Below are 14,629 nucleotides of genomic sequence, written 5' to 3'. Positions count from 1 at the left end.
ACCTCTTATTTAATGAGTTAGAGTTGAGCGTCCATGCTAAACCATAATGACGTAAAGTTAATCAACGCTGTCAGAGATTTTACCTTTTCTGTTTAGCCATTCTAATTAAAATATTGTGATGTAATTTGCCATTTTGACAATGTTGCAAATCAATAAGGAAATGTTTGTACGTCTCAAGCCCTAATAAGACAAAACTGCTCTGTATGATTATCTAATCACTTTCAGAAAACAACCTAATAATAAAACAATATTTGCACGCTCTTTAACCATGCAGAAACATATTAAGTAAAAGAATGTGAATATTTGAATATATAGGCCCCATTATTTTTTTGTGTGATTGATCATCATCAGAGAGTTAACCAGAGCAAGTGTTTATTCAACATTCAAATCCCTGTCTGTAGTGAATTCTTCACTCTCTCACACACAAAATGAAAACTAGGGACTGCTGTAATGTATCACAATTGACCTCGTGGTACTTTATTAGGCTAACTCACAGCATGATATGAAGGCATTCTAACTCGAGATGTTTAGCATTTAGAGATTGTACACCAGATTGCATTGCCCTTCACAAAATGGTATCAACACATATATTGTATACAGACCTGAAAGAAAAACTACATTTTAGAATTGTTTTGTAGAGTAGAAAAAAATTCATTCAGAAAAGTTTTATTTTCCCAGCAGCAAAAACGGGACCGGTCTCGATGTTTAACAGGCTTCACAATGTGGCAAAGACCGCTGTTTCGGATGTTCAAATTGTATTGCTCTATAAATGCTGTCAGTATTTAGGTTGACAGACTCAATCACAGGCCAACTCAAACAAAAACACAACACTGTAATCTACTGTATATTAGTAAATGTAGGTTATCAGTACTTTGGATTCAGAGCATCCTCGCAAAGGTTGGCAAGGCATGTTTTTTTTGCAGAGTCACAGTTGATTGTGCTTAAATTCAGTTATAATGGATCTGTAAATCAAATTATGAGGTTATTTAAAACTTATTGTTGCTGACCATGAGTGACTATGATTGCAAGATTAGATATGGTCATCATGGATGTTAATTGTAGATTATTTATTTTTTCAGTACATTTTGAATGCAGTAAAACCTCAGTGGTGCGAATGAGTGCGGTACGAGTATGTATGCTGTGTTGTGGGGCTCATGATGTTTTCTGTGATGTATGCCACTAGCAAGCAAATGATGACCAGCATCACACAAATAGCTCCCCCAACTGTTGTCATGGCGATCACAATGTCCTGCATCCCAGAAGGTGGTAGGGTGAACTCTACACAGTCCCGTTGCTGGTCTGCTATCAAAACTGGATCAGAGTGGGCCAGGGAGCGCAAGCAGATGCGGTAGGGGATGTTCTCGTGCAGCTCGGTCAGGAGGAAGTCCCTGCAGCCAGATCCAAGATGGACACCAGCACACTCAAACTGGGTATAGCTTCCATTCCACCAGCAGCTTAGTTCATAGCCTCCACGTTTGTGCCGACGTCCACTGAAAACAGAACTTAACCTCAGAGTTCCTTCTCTTGTTAAATCGGTTCCAAGATTCTCACCGCTTTTTGGACCAGCAGCAGTCTCTTTTGTCTTTATATCCTGGCCAGTAATTGTGGATTCTGACCCATGGGTCCACTGTAACAGTACACTGCCATTGATAAGAATATTTGCCACCAGATTCCCAAGAGACACCACTGTCCTGCAGTCTGCCTTACGACACTTGTACCCAGACAATGTGTTTCTAAAACACAACTGCCCCCCAATGCCTCCCTCGATCACTCGGTAGGCACACAAAGGTGACTCTCCTTCCTCGGGGATCTGGCTTGGTCGCCTGCCAGACCTCTTAGATATCACAGTAGTAACATTGCCTCTGCTGGTGTTGAAAGAAAAGCTATTCACCTGGCTTGTTAACTCTTTAAGTTTTGGTGATGGCCTACTTTTGTGGCTGTGATTGCTATAGTTGGAGCCGATAAAAGTCTGTTTTAGCCAGTTTGGGGGCGTCCCCAATTGAATCCTGCCTCTCACCTCTGATGGGGATGATGTTGATAGTGATTTTGAAGATGCTAAGCTGCTGCGATGAGATCTGCTGGAGCCAGCTGTCTGGTGAAATGTGCAGAGCAGGAGTGCCGATATGGCGAGCAGGAATTGTCGGGGTTTCATCTCAATCCCTCTCATCGAATTATTCTCTCTCGAAGTGGATCAGATGAGCGATGGTACATGGTGATCTGATGCCTGCCATGAGCTCTGCCCTACTTTGCACACAGGCGAAATCCAAGTGCAGCCGGAAAGCGCATCCATAGGCGAAAGGGGCGGATGTGCATCTGCGACAGAGGAAAAAAAAAACAGAATATCATCCAGTAAGAAAGAGATCCGAGGATGACCTTGCAGAGGATACGCTCACAGGATGATGTGAAAAAAGCCTCGACTGTGAGATTAGTCACCCCGGTGCGGATTCTGACTCGCAGACGTTTCTGAAAATCACTTACTTTTTTTTTTGTGGAGGGACAGAGAGGACCCAGCTATCGTGCCATCAGATTTCGCTTTCTTCTTCCTGTCTGGCTTGACGTAAAGGCTTTGATTCCTGCTGTGTGAGAGTGCACATGGAGAAGCGCGCGCCAAAGAGTGCATGGGAGCGTGGGTGCGTGCACAAAATATTTGTAGTCATCATCAGTCGGTTTGTGAGTCATCATCCCACACAGAGCGTCAGGTGTCCGTCAATAAAGAAGTCAGCATCCAGAGTCCTGGCAACACTGAGTTTTACCGACCTGAGTCCGGAGTCCAGACTTTTTCTTTTAACTGGCGAGGTCCAAATGGAGGGGTGCTGACAGGTGCTGACAGGTGCTGACAGGTGCTCACTTAATCAGGGATGGCATGACGTTTACACGCTGGACCTTAACATCCTTTAGTGAGAGGAACAAAGTAGGCATACACATAGTTTTTTTAATAAGTCTGATTTCAACTAAATAAATGTTAAATAACTAGGCCTAATTCTGCTTCCCACAAAGCCTAAGGGAAAAAAAAGTAACTTCAACCTGAAAAAATAGGCTATATATAGGCTAATACAATAGTAGCAGCTAGACCCTTGTGTCTTTCAACAAAAGTTGAAATAAACAAAATAATTTATTGTCTTTCTATTGATTCATAAAAAAATAAACAAAATATTAAAAAAAAATAAAACAGCTTGATTTGTTTCTTTAAGATAAGATAAGATATACTTTATTCATCCCAGCAGGGAAATGTAGGTGTTCCAGCAGCCAGCATACATACAAACACACAACACAACAGATATATACATACATATCTCACCATACAAAAAACATGAGCCCACAATACAGTTTGATATTTGATATATGCAACTCAGGCTAAAGTTTAAAAGTTTAAATGTCTTCTGTCCTTACTTAAAGGGGAGTCTAAAGTGCAATTGCAGTAGGTAAAAAAGTATTTTTAAATCTGTCCTTTTTGCAGCTTAGCTGCTGTAGCCTCCCACTAAAAACACTCTTTTGTTCACACACGAGATTGTGTAAGGGATGCATGTTATTGTCCATAATGTTCAACAGTTTCTGTATCATCCTTCTCCCCATCACCACCTCCAGGGGCTCCACAGCAGTCCCCAGCACAGAGCCAGCCCTCCTAATCAGCTTGTTAAGCTTTTTAGAGTCACAAGCCCTGATGCTGCTGCCCCAACAGACGGCTGCAAAGAAAATGGCACTTGCCACAACAGTCTGATAAAACATGGATAACATTTTGCTACACACATTAAAAGACCTAAGCTTCCTCAAGAAGTAGAGTCTGCTCTGACCCTTCTTGTAGACGGCCTCTGTGTGGTGCTTCCAGTCCAGTTTATTGTTCATGTGCACCCCCAAGTATTTATAGCACTCCACCACCTGCACATCCTCCCCAAGGATAGAGATGGTGCTTAGCTCAGGCCTGTCCCTCCTAAAGTCCACCACCATTTCCTTGGTCTTTGTTACATTTAACACCAGGTGGTTCTTCCCACTCCATGCAACAAAGTTATCCACCAGCATCCTGTATTCTGTCTCCTCTCCACCACTGATACACCCCACTACTGCAGTATCGTCTGAGAACTTCTGTAAGTGACAAGCCTCAGAGATGATGGCGTCCTCAACCCCCACCCTTGGGCAGTATGCAAACTGCAATGGGTCCAGGTAGTTTGTCACCTGTGGTCTCAGGTGGGCCAAGACCAGCCTCTCAAGTACCTTCATGATGTGCGATGTTAGGGCAACTGGTCTGTAGTCATTGAGGGCAGAGGGAGAGGGTTTCTTGGGGACCGGAACAAGGCAGGATGTTTTCCACAGCACTGGCACCCTCCCCTGGCTGAGGCCGAGGTTGAAAAGATGCTGTAGAATGCCACATAGCTGACCTGCGCAGGCTTTCAAAACCCTGGGGCTGATGCCTTCTGGACCTGCTGCCTTGTTCTGGCCGAGTCTCTCGAGCTGCATTCTCACCTGGCTACTGGAGACAGACAGACAGGCCAGAGAAGTGTGGGGTAGGGGTGAGGCACGGTGGGGGTCAGAGCATGTCGGGGGGGCAGTGGGTGCCGTCCAGGTAACTTGCGGGGAGGGGGGGGCTTTGTGAGGGGGGAGGATGTAGGGTCTGTGTGGCTATCAGGGGCCGGGGAGGTAGCCAAAGGCCTCGTATGAACCTATTGAAGAACACGTTCAGCTCATTGGCCCTTTCCTGACTACCTTCTGCCTGATTTCCTTTCACCTTGAAGCCGGTTATGGTTTATGCAGTAGGCATAGTTATGTTTTGGATTGCCACATAGCCATACCAAATATTTGCAAGAATATTTAACACTGTTCATTAAGTAATTTTTTACAATAAGTATCTCACTTTATTGTCTACTTTACTTTTGTTTTACTAAAAAAAAAAAAAAAAAAACGTGATCTGCTCACGTTGCTCCAGTTCTCTCTCCCTCAACACACACCTCATCTTTCCATACGCACACTCCAGCCTGCCCCACCTCTCTCTGTTTCTGCCTCACTGTGTGTCTGTTCTGTTCATTATCAGCAGCTTGTTTCATTCTATCACCTTAAAACACAACTTAACTCCTAAACAATGGGTTACGCTGACATTTGACAAGACAGGTCTAAAAAAAAAACCATCATATTTACAGGAGGCCCGTAAAAAGGATGCTTTCAATACAGTGTATGTTTCTGTCACAGTGAAGAGTGAAGAGGAGTTGGAGGGGCAGAGTGAGTGAAGTTATTGATTGATTGTGTCGTCTATCAAAAATAAATGAATAGGCCTATTGACAGTTAGTAGACCTGGTTGTGGCGCCCAGGTTAAGTGTGGGAAATGTTGGATGTTCTACCATATATTTCTCATATGGCAGACAGTCTGCTGTGGAAAAAAATAAATTTGCACAAACATGAGGCCCCCTTACATGGAAAATGAGGCCCTATAGGCAGTTCTTTTCAAAGTGGGGTTCTTGACCCCCCTAGCACCCCTGCGGGCCCAAATAGTTGAATTTGGGATGGCACATTGGGTGGCAAATCAGTTTTCAATGAGCTCCTAGTTCACCCCTGGCCACCTCCTTGATCCGCATGCTTACCTTGTGCTGCTCACCTGCAGGTTTTCTTCATACACACATCTCCATGTGAGATCAGAACTGTTTGCAGGCCGGCCTTTGCTTATGGCATCTATTTTTACTTATGTTATGTATATAGAATTCAAAGGCTCATTTATAAAATTATGAAATAATATAGATTTTCTGTATTTGTCAAATACACTAGTTGTTTTCATAATTCAGTTGAAAGAGCGTGTATATTAATGATTAGAATTAATTCTGAATGAAATGTATTAAAATATTTTCAATACCTGTTTGCTAATACAAAATATGGTATGTAAATGTCTAATTTTGGTGGTTAAAAAGATGAGTTTAGTTTAGTTTAGTTCAGTTAATTTGTTTTTTTGTTTCGTGGACCTTTAGTTAACTTTACAGTGAAGGAGCCGCTTTAAGCCTTTGTGGTTAATTTCCAGCTGTAGTCCCCGGCCAGCTGTCAGTTGGCAACCTAAAATACATTATTGTTTGTTTGTTTTAGTGCTTTTAAGTTCATAGACTTTATGAACTTATGATGGATAAGTCATTGGTTATTGGATCTAATATCTTTTTTTAATTTACCCTTTATTATTTTCCCTTGCAGGAAAAGATAGTTAAATACAAAATATCTGTAGATTGTTGGATATATAAACGGTATGATATGTGTGTAGAAATAGTAATCACACGAAATTGAGAAGATTTCTCAGATTTTCTCCACCACAGTGCCATTATATTTTACAAGACAGAAAGTCGTTGCTGTTTATTTGACAGAGCTTGTTTTTATTACTGTGTTGTTGAGAAGTAGAGAAGGGTCCAATGAAAGCAAAACCCGACTCCACATTTACTTCAGTTATTGTTTATTTTGCAAAACCCCTTTTTTGATTTGGGTTGATTCATTTGTCTGTTTCTCATGGTTGTTAAATGATTGAAAATCTCACATATAAAAAGCTTTTGTTTAGCAAAATGGTTAAAAAAATACAATCAAAAAGCATCGTATAGTTCTCTAGGCACATTTAATTGAACAATGCTTATGTGTGATTATTCACAGCAATAGCATCCATGTCCCAAGAGAATAACTTGGCAAACCAGTAAACAATTAGTACCAAGGGAGAGAGGATGCATTGCTGACAAAGAGGAGAAAAAAATGCTGCATCAGTGAGATTAGTTTAGCTCCTTCTGTCCCTTTGAGGTCTGGAGATAATTGGTCATATCTGTGTAATCAGCAGTTAACAATATCTCTGATGGTCGGATACTTAGTTCAGCTTCTGAAAATTAAATAAGCAGATTGCTTGTGCTTTTCAACGTGCCCTTTAGATAAACAGAGTTAATAAATCGTATTGTGATTATTGGAATATGAACATGCTGAAAAGAACACAACAATTAACAGTGACAAACACCCGTTGGTATGATCGGCCACGTCAGCAGACAGCATTGCGTTTTAAGTTTGTTGGTGTTGCGGAAAGAAAACAAGGAAAATGCCTGCCTCTGCATTTAGTCATGAACATATTGGATTAAATTGACTATGAGCCTGGTCAGCAAAGATGAATCCTTCTGTGTGACAATGTGTGTTCCCATATAAAACATCCTGAAGGCCATCAGCAGCTGTAGTGGATAATGTGATACGTTGATGTCTTTCTCCAGCACACATGCTGGTCAGAAAGGTAAAGCAAACTATGTTGCCATGCAGTAAATGATGCAATGTCAGAGGACCTCACTGTAGAAGCTTTTTTGTTTGGGCTATTGGTCTTTTCTGGCATCCTTGGAAACATCCTGGTTATCCATGTGGTGAGATTGAATAAATATATATATATATATGTATTTGTTAATTTAACTGAATTTTTCCTCTAATGTTCTCAGTCTGTTTTGCTTAATATCTCAGGTGCTTCAGTCAGCTGTTGAAAGTCCTTCTGGGAGACTTCCTCCCTCTGACACTATTTTGGTGCATCTCTCTCTGGCCAACCTGCTAACCTCACTTTTCCGCACTGTGCCCATCTTTGTGTCTGACCTGGGCCTGAATGTGTCCCTGTCCCCGGGCTGGTGCCGTGTCTTCATGCTGCTGTGGGTATGGTGGCGAGCTGTGGGCTGTTGGGTGACTCTGGCTCTAAGCGTCTTCCATTGCACCACCCTGAGGCGACAGCAGGTGGCCTTTGGACCTTTGGTACTGCAGAGGGAGAGGAGGCGGGTATGGATCGTTCTAGCACTGGTGTGGGGGGCAAACCTGGCCTTCTCAATTCCAGCTCTGGTATACAGCACTCACGTTCATGGCAACGCCACTGTGGAGCTGATGGTGATCAGTTGCACCACCAGGCCTCTGCTGGGCTGTGTGTGGGAGTTTCCCACCATCCAGCAGGGCTCAGCCTTTGCCTCCACCTCACTGGCTTTTAATGAAGTGTTGCCACTGGTGCTAATGGTTTGTACCAACCTGGCTACACTTCATGCTCTCGCAAAACACATCCGAGCTGTAACCGCTGGTGCAGAGGCAGGGGGAACGCATGGTGAGCTGGACAAACATGTGGCCACTGAACGCAAAGCAGCTCATGTCATCATGTCTCTAGTGTCGCTCTTCGTGGTCTGCTGGGTGCTGCAGGTTGCTGCGGTGACTTACTACAACCACGATGGGGGACACCACGCTGAAGGGCTGCTGACTGTGGCCCACTTCTCTGCATCGCTATTCGTAGGATTCAGTCCCATGGTGGTGGCCCTCGGTCACAGCAAGCTGAGGAGGAGAATCATGAGTATGATACTGGGCTGGTCTAAAGTTCTTAATTGTCACAGTGAGTTGTCTGATAAGGGGGGCACATCCTCAAAGACTAAAGGAAATCAAACCATTTTTATTGTTCAAAAAGAGCAAAAGGTCATAAAAGTGAAGGAAAAGGTCAAATCAATAAAGTGAGTGCAATGATATCAGACTAACAAACATATTCTAATATTTATACTTAAATGTGCAGAGATGCATCATCAATTTAAATCCAGTGATTATGTGATCTCTGTTTCTTCTGAACTGTTAAGTATTAATGTTCTTATTTAAGATATTCTTTTACACATGCAACTTAAACTTACACTTGTGTTGGTAGGTCAGCTATCATTACTGCAAAAGATGATTGCATTGATTTTACCCAATTCAATCCACTGCTTCTTTTTTCTATGGGGGTGAAATGTATTCAAATGACGCTTTGAGTTTCTCATCTCATTTTTATGGATTGATTGTTCTATACAGTCAAGCTCATTTGTAAATGTCACTATCATGTACAATTTCTCAGAAAGTTGTGAGCCCAAAACAAAACTTTACAATGACTCACACCAAGTCCAGTCACTTTTGAGCTGAAGACAAAACTCTACAAAAAAAGAAACGAAAATCTAAAAAAAAAAAAAAAAAAACTTAGGTAAATCTAAAAATCCCCAGAAATTTGGTAACAATAAAATAGTTCTCTCTCTGTCACAAGTTACCATTTTATTGGTTATCTTTAAACTGTTTTTTTCCCCATGGTTTTGAAAGTTTTTGTAGATTTGACCAATCGTGTTTTCTTTGGATCAGTTGTTGGGAAATTTAAAATAAAAGCATTGTCTACATAAATCATTTAAATAATTGGTTCATAAAAACAATTAAACATCAATTACTTTAAAAAAAAAAAAAATATATATATATATATTTAATGCTGGAAGGTCTGTGAGAGCTGCACCTTCAGAGTTTCAATAGAGTGTACTGTCACCGAGGGACTCAGTCAGAGGGCGAGTGCAGACTTGATGAAAGAACGTAGACGACGATGGCCGACTGCCAGAACAATAGGGGACATGGCAATGAAAATAATGTTGGCAAATCGAGCAACGACCAGAAGAAACTCAGCTGAGGAGCCACGGTTGTAGTTGAAATAGTTGACAGAGATAATGCTGGTTCCCCAGGATAAAATAAAAAGCATGATGAGAGCAAGAATCACCTGGGGAATGCACACACAAAGCAAAGAATTAGGGAGGATATGAACTCTGATCCAAAACTGAGATTTTGTGAAACTGTTGTAAGCTATGTTCTTCAGTTCCATAAATCCTCAGGTCTACTGTAAATCATACTTTATGATTCATCATTCCACTTCTTATTTAAAGGACACACTTGTTAGATCTGAAAATATCCTTTTCTCCTCACCTTGGCTGCTCGTCTCTCAGCTGGCACTCGCTTAATGACAAAGACACCTTCCACTGAACTCCTCATCCTCCCATGACTATGGAGTGTGTAAAGGGAGCCAAGGTTGGTGAAGGTCATTAGGATAATGGGAATTGTTTCATGGATAATCATAGATGTGGTGGCATAGAGAAGGCCACTGTTGGTGGAGGGAAAGTTCCACACACAGCCCAGCAGGGGGCGTGTTGTGCTACTTACCAACATCAGGGTCTGATGAGAGAACAAGAAGACGAGATGAGTAAAGTGAGGGGACTAGGGAGAGCTGGCACAAACATTTTGTCAGAGATTTAGGCTACTAAAATCATTTTTTAAATTAAAATAAAAAAACATACATCTTTTTGAGTTGACAGAGGCGTGATTTTTAATCTGTTTAAATAAGTTAAAACTTCCGATATCTTACAGAAGATGAAGTACAATACACCTGGATACTGCATGAATTTAGGATTCTACTTCCCCATTTGAGGGAAGTATTGATGGTGTAATAGACCTGGTTTTAACTCCTTGTGTACAATCAATATAACATGTTATTGCCAACTATCAGAGCTAGGATTCTGTGTATGTTTTACAAAAATACTTCAAAACACCTGTTGTGTTCCTTATATGTGTGAAATTAAATTCAAAATGGGATTCATGATATATTCTTTATGTTCTTTAACATCACTTCAAATGTTGTAAATTTACATTATTATTTCATAGTCTGTACTAAATGACCTCATAACCCTTATGTAACATTCTCAATACAATTAAAGCTAATGCAAACTCTTGTTAAAAGGTTCTCACCTCTGTGCTGTTCTCGTTGCCATTAGTGGAAAAGATACAAGCAGGAATAGAGTAAAACAGGTTGAGAAGCCAGATGAGGCCCAAACTCAGTAGTATGATCTTAGGAGGGCCACGGGACACATGGAGGGTCCCATTAGAGGGAGCAACACGCTTTAATGTCTGGAGATGGAAAGCACTGAGAAAGAGTGTTGACCACACATTGACGGATCGCAGCCATACCCAGACACCCATAAGGAACTGACACCATTCTTTGGATGAGTACAGCTGTAAAGACAGACCAGTGCATGTCACAAACTTGGGATTTGAATTAAATTCTGGACTCAGCTATTTACTGAAGATATAAAGGAGTCTATTTCACCAGCCACACAGACATCTAATGCATCGCTTGTCTACTTAACCTTTCAGATACTGTCATTTTGTTATAGAAAACACTAATGGACAAACCTTTCCAATCAAAAATCTAGCCAACATAACTTTCAAACTAACAAAAGGACCACAAACATCTGACCTTAAAAATGACATACCTTGATTCCCATGTCTGAGATGACTAGCAGTGTGTTCCTCATCACAGAAACCAGCAGGTTAGACAATGCCATGTTTATGATGATGATGTCCGAGTTACGTCCACCTCCACGGTCCATTATTACACTCTTGCCAATCACTGCAACCACTGTGGCATTACCCATAATGCCCATTATCACCAGGATGATGTAAAAAGCTGTTTGTGCAGGAGACACATCGGCACGAAGTCCCATCCCCACAAGCTCCGTGTCTCCATTCTCCTCCATGTTTAGTCCAATCATATTTCTCAATACTTATGTCTCTGAAGAAGTTTAATATCTGATATGTAGTCTTAAGGCATTCTCAATCTTCAGTTTACTCAGCTGGGCATGATTAATTTTTGTCCTCCAGCATTCAAGTGGACTCAACTGTCTTATCCCTCACTCAGATCAACACACTGCTTTCTGAGCTAATCAAAGAAGGTGATCTGACAAAAGAAACTGACAGCAGAGGCATCTTTATGTTTTGATCTGGTCACATATCCCTGTCAGGCACAAAGCTAAAAAGCTGCTCTAAGTTGTGAGCCTGGGGGGCTCGAGCTGCTTGTTAATGATACACAAGAGATTAATCAGTTTCCCTGAATGAAATTTGCTTCCTCTGCAACATCCCTATGCCATAACCCTTGGGGAATTGAAGTATTTTTTCATGTTCTTCTTGTTGTGGTTTCAGCAACTTTTTAATGAAAGCACATTCATCTTTTGTTTTTGCCACTACTGTAGGTCAGAGGTGCACTCCAATAAACCCTGAAACCCTAATACTGTTGAATAATTATTTGATGTGTTTTCTTTTCCTGCACAACATAGGAGTACAATAACCATCATAAATATATAATTGATAAAAAATAACACAATGAAAAATTAATAAAACCTGTAAAGACACCTGTGTTCTTGACATCACCATCTGAGGATCCTGTGACCAATTTCAACTCAAAAATACGAAACATCATTGACAACATTTTATTGGTGAAAGCTTAAATCTTAGAAAAAACAAAAAGCGCCCTGGAGACATGGAGTGGTTGTTCAGCAGCTTAAGAGATAATGTTGCCAGGCTGAACGACTGTGGAGATAATCAAAGCTTCAGGTTCACAATGACATCTACAAGAACAAATGGAATGCATACAACAAAGAACTTAAACAGGCCGGACAGTCACATCTTTCTTAAATCATGAATGAAAATATCAACAATAGTAAAGTCCTTTTCTCCACTGTTGACAGATTTATTAATCCAACCCCATATGCAACAGTTATTGACAACTACAGGCCCATCTCTACCTTACCAATCCTCAAAAATACTATTATTCTTAATTCTATAATTATCTTGCATCAAGCAACCTTCTAGAGACCTATCAGCCATGTTTTCGGTCTCTCCATAGCACTGACACAGCACTGAATGAAGTTGTTTAATGATCTCCATGGAAACACTTACTCCAATAAATGATCTGTTCTTGTGCCGTTGACAGACTCTGCTTAGAGTGTGTGTGTGTGTGTGCATATCCTTTCTTTGAGGTGCCGAGAGGTTGTCATCATATCCTGCTAGATCTAGGCCCGGGGCCATTGATCCACCCAGAATATAAAAAGCCATCTTCCTGTGCCACTCTTACTCTCTCTCCCTCAGCCAGACCGAAGCAAGCACAGTTGTTGATTTAGTTCTTTATGTCACTAACTCTTCAACACCTCACACCAAATAAATGCTTTAACACACACAGATTAAACACCTCATAACTTTTGCCACTGATCATTTATTTACCTAATTTTGTAGTAAATAATTCATTTTTTGGGATAACCTACTGTAATGATGGCACCAGGACATCCTTTACTATATTTCCTTCTTGAATGTATCAACTCAAAAGAAGCGCTGGTCAAATCATACATTTTGTGAAGTTGATAACGGAATATTGCTAAGGCTCATAATTCAAATCAACATCAAACCATACAAATATTTGTAGAGAGGATGAGAAGTTTAACATGGTGTAATGATCAACATCTGTGTGTGTGTGTGTGTGTGTGTGTGTGTGTGTGTGTGTGTGTGTGTGTGTGCGTGCGTGCGTGCGTTTGCGAGTATGCATGGCCATCTGCTTGTAATTGAATGGTTCTTGCTGCCCCTTGTGCCCTGGGGTGTCATGGTTCAAGTTACCTTCAGGAGACATGTTTTCCATGGACTACTTAGGCTGAATCTCTATCATTTAAAGAATATTAGCTTTTTTAATGCATGTAGATTATTACGAGTGAATGTGTGTGTGTGTGTGTGTGTGTGTGTGTGTGTGTGTGTGTGTGTGTGTGTGTGTGTGTGTGTGTGTGTGTGTGTATGTGTGTGTGTTTGTGTGTGTGGAACTACCAGATACTTGCATGAATAAATCCACAGATGTTGTTTTTGTTTTAACTTGGGCTGATATAACATACTATTAAGTAAATAAATAAGGATATTGTTTTATTCTTCATATGCTGTACATTTTGTTATTTTGTCTCTGTTGTAATCAGTTTTTTTCTGATCTGGGCAAGTAGAAAACATACTTCCCAGATGTTTTTCTTTAAAAAACAACAACACTTTTTTTCAAAATGTATCAAAACCATATGAATGAATGTCAGCCACATGAAAGAGCATCTGAATGCCTTATACACAACACCATTAAGAACCTCTTGAGCAAAAAAAAAAAAAAAAATCTAAAGAAAGCATATGAATTCATATGTTCTAAAGTTATTCAGACTAGCCTTTTTTTTTCTACAGGTGAGTGACCCAAGAAGTGATCTTCAACATGAAAATTCCTGTGACATTCCTGTGAAGAGTTCATGGCCTGAGTGTAAAAGGCTTGGACCTTAGATCTTCTGATCCCTCCTCAGATCTGCTCATGACCCAGATGGGGGAAGAACACGGCAGGGGTTGAATGCGTCGGTCGGGGTCCATGTAGAGTCCACCTGGGCCCCTTACTTTGATGTTTTGGTCAGCTGAGAATAAGTTTCTTTCACTTCAAGTAAGACTTGCTGCAACTTTGGTTTCTTGATTTTTCACATTTCTTTATATTGCTTATATATGTAGATGTGTATCTTTATACAAGCACAGTTGTTTTTATCTATTTCAACACCTGCAATAAAAAGGGCTTTGATGTTATGGTTCAAGAAGTAATAACCTCAAAAGACTTACACGGTTGTCTGTCCTAAGTAATGAGTTAGGTGTTTGAGTTCATCCTGGTTCAGTTCACAGGTGTCTTAAGAGATAACTAAAGGTTTGTCAGAAAAAGTTCATCACCTATGCTGATTCACATTTAAATACAAAGTATTATTGGTGAAGGTTTCAAAAGACTAGGAATAGCATTTCCTGGTTTATGCTCTCCGCAGGTGCCTGCGGACACAGAAAGAAACTATGCTGCATTAACAGCAGCAGTAGAAGACGTTCCTTTATGTTTCTGTTTGTATCGTGTCTGAGACTCATGGGAGAGTTCAATCCTCCACATTCCAATCGTCAACAATCACAAACTTGGCCCCATTAATTTCTAAAGGCAGATTGTGAGCTCAGCTTTAATGCAATGCAGCCATCTGGTTGTTCCTTCCTTCCCTTTTTTGAT

At 40.8% G+C, this 14,629-nt stretch overlaps 3 protein-coding genes across 3 annotated transcripts; 1 reads left to right on the top strand and 2 right to left on the bottom strand.

The window, feature by feature from the left end:
- Window positions 1-448: 448 nt before the first annotated feature.
- On the bottom strand, window positions 449-2,714 carry fndc10 (fibronectin type III domain containing 10). The gene has a single exon (XM_061042798.1). It carries the CDS (start codon window positions 2,165-2,167, stop codon window positions 1,103-1,105), a length of 1,065 nt encoding a protein of 354 aa, XP_060898781.1. The 5' UTR covers window positions 2,168-2,714; the 3' UTR covers window positions 449-1,102.
- Window positions 2,715-7,226: 4,512 nt separating this feature from the next.
- Window positions 7,227-10,053, top strand: LOC132977882 (olfactory receptor class A-like protein 4). The gene is made up of 2 exons (XM_061042795.1): window positions 7,227-7,340; window positions 7,435-10,053. The coding sequence occupies exons 1-2, from the start codon at window positions 7,254-7,256 to the stop codon at window positions 8,446-8,448; spliced, it is 1,101 nt and encodes a 366-aa protein (XP_060898778.1). The 5' UTR covers window positions 7,227-7,253; the 3' UTR covers window positions 8,449-10,053.
- Window positions 9,278-11,794, bottom strand: LOC132977883 (olfactory receptor class A-like protein 4). Its single transcript, XM_061042797.1, has 4 exons — window positions 11,034-11,794; window positions 10,510-10,773; window positions 9,694-9,939; window positions 9,278-9,490 (listed from the first exon to the last, which is right to left on the bottom strand). Exons 1-4 carry the CDS (start codon window positions 11,310-11,312, stop codon window positions 9,278-9,280), a joined length of 1,002 nt encoding a protein of 333 aa, XP_060898780.1. The 5' UTR covers window positions 11,313-11,794.
- Window positions 11,795-14,629: the final 2,835 nt, after the last annotated feature.

This window comes from Labrus mixtus, chromosome 7 (genome assembly GCF_963584025.1).
Source record: "Labrus mixtus chromosome 7, fLabMix1.1, whole genome shotgun sequence".
Taxonomy (NCBI): Eukaryota; Metazoa; Chordata; class Actinopteri; order Labriformes; family Labridae; genus Labrus; species Labrus mixtus.
This window is presented reverse-complemented; position numbering and strand designations above follow the sequence as displayed.

Bases quoted from the DNA above. Each gene is read 5' to 3' on its own strand.
- LOC132977883 (XM_061042797.1), bottom strand. From the start codon at position 11,312: ATGATTGGACTAAACATGGAGGAGAATGGAGACACGGAGCTTGTGGGG. The intron at 9,940-10,509 runs GTGAGAACCTTT...TTCTCTCATCAG, and splicing joins GCAACGAGAACAGCACAGAG to ACCCTGATGTTGGTAAGTAG. The intron at 9,491-9,693 runs GTGAGGAGAAAA...TGCATTCCCCAG, and splicing joins CTGAGAGACGAGCAGCCAAG to GTGATTCTTGCTCTCATCAT.
- LOC132977882 (XM_061042795.1), top strand. From the start codon at position 7,254: ATGTCAGAGGACCTCACTGTAGAAGCTTTTTTGTTTGGGCTATTGGTC. The intron at 7,341-7,434 runs GTGAGATTGAAT...TTAATATCTCAG, and splicing joins ACATCCTGGTTATCCATGTG to GTGCTTCAGTCAGCTGTTGA.
- fndc10 (XM_061042798.1), bottom strand. From the start codon at position 2,167: ATGAGAGGGATTGAGATGAAACCCCGACAATTCCTGCTCGCCATATCG.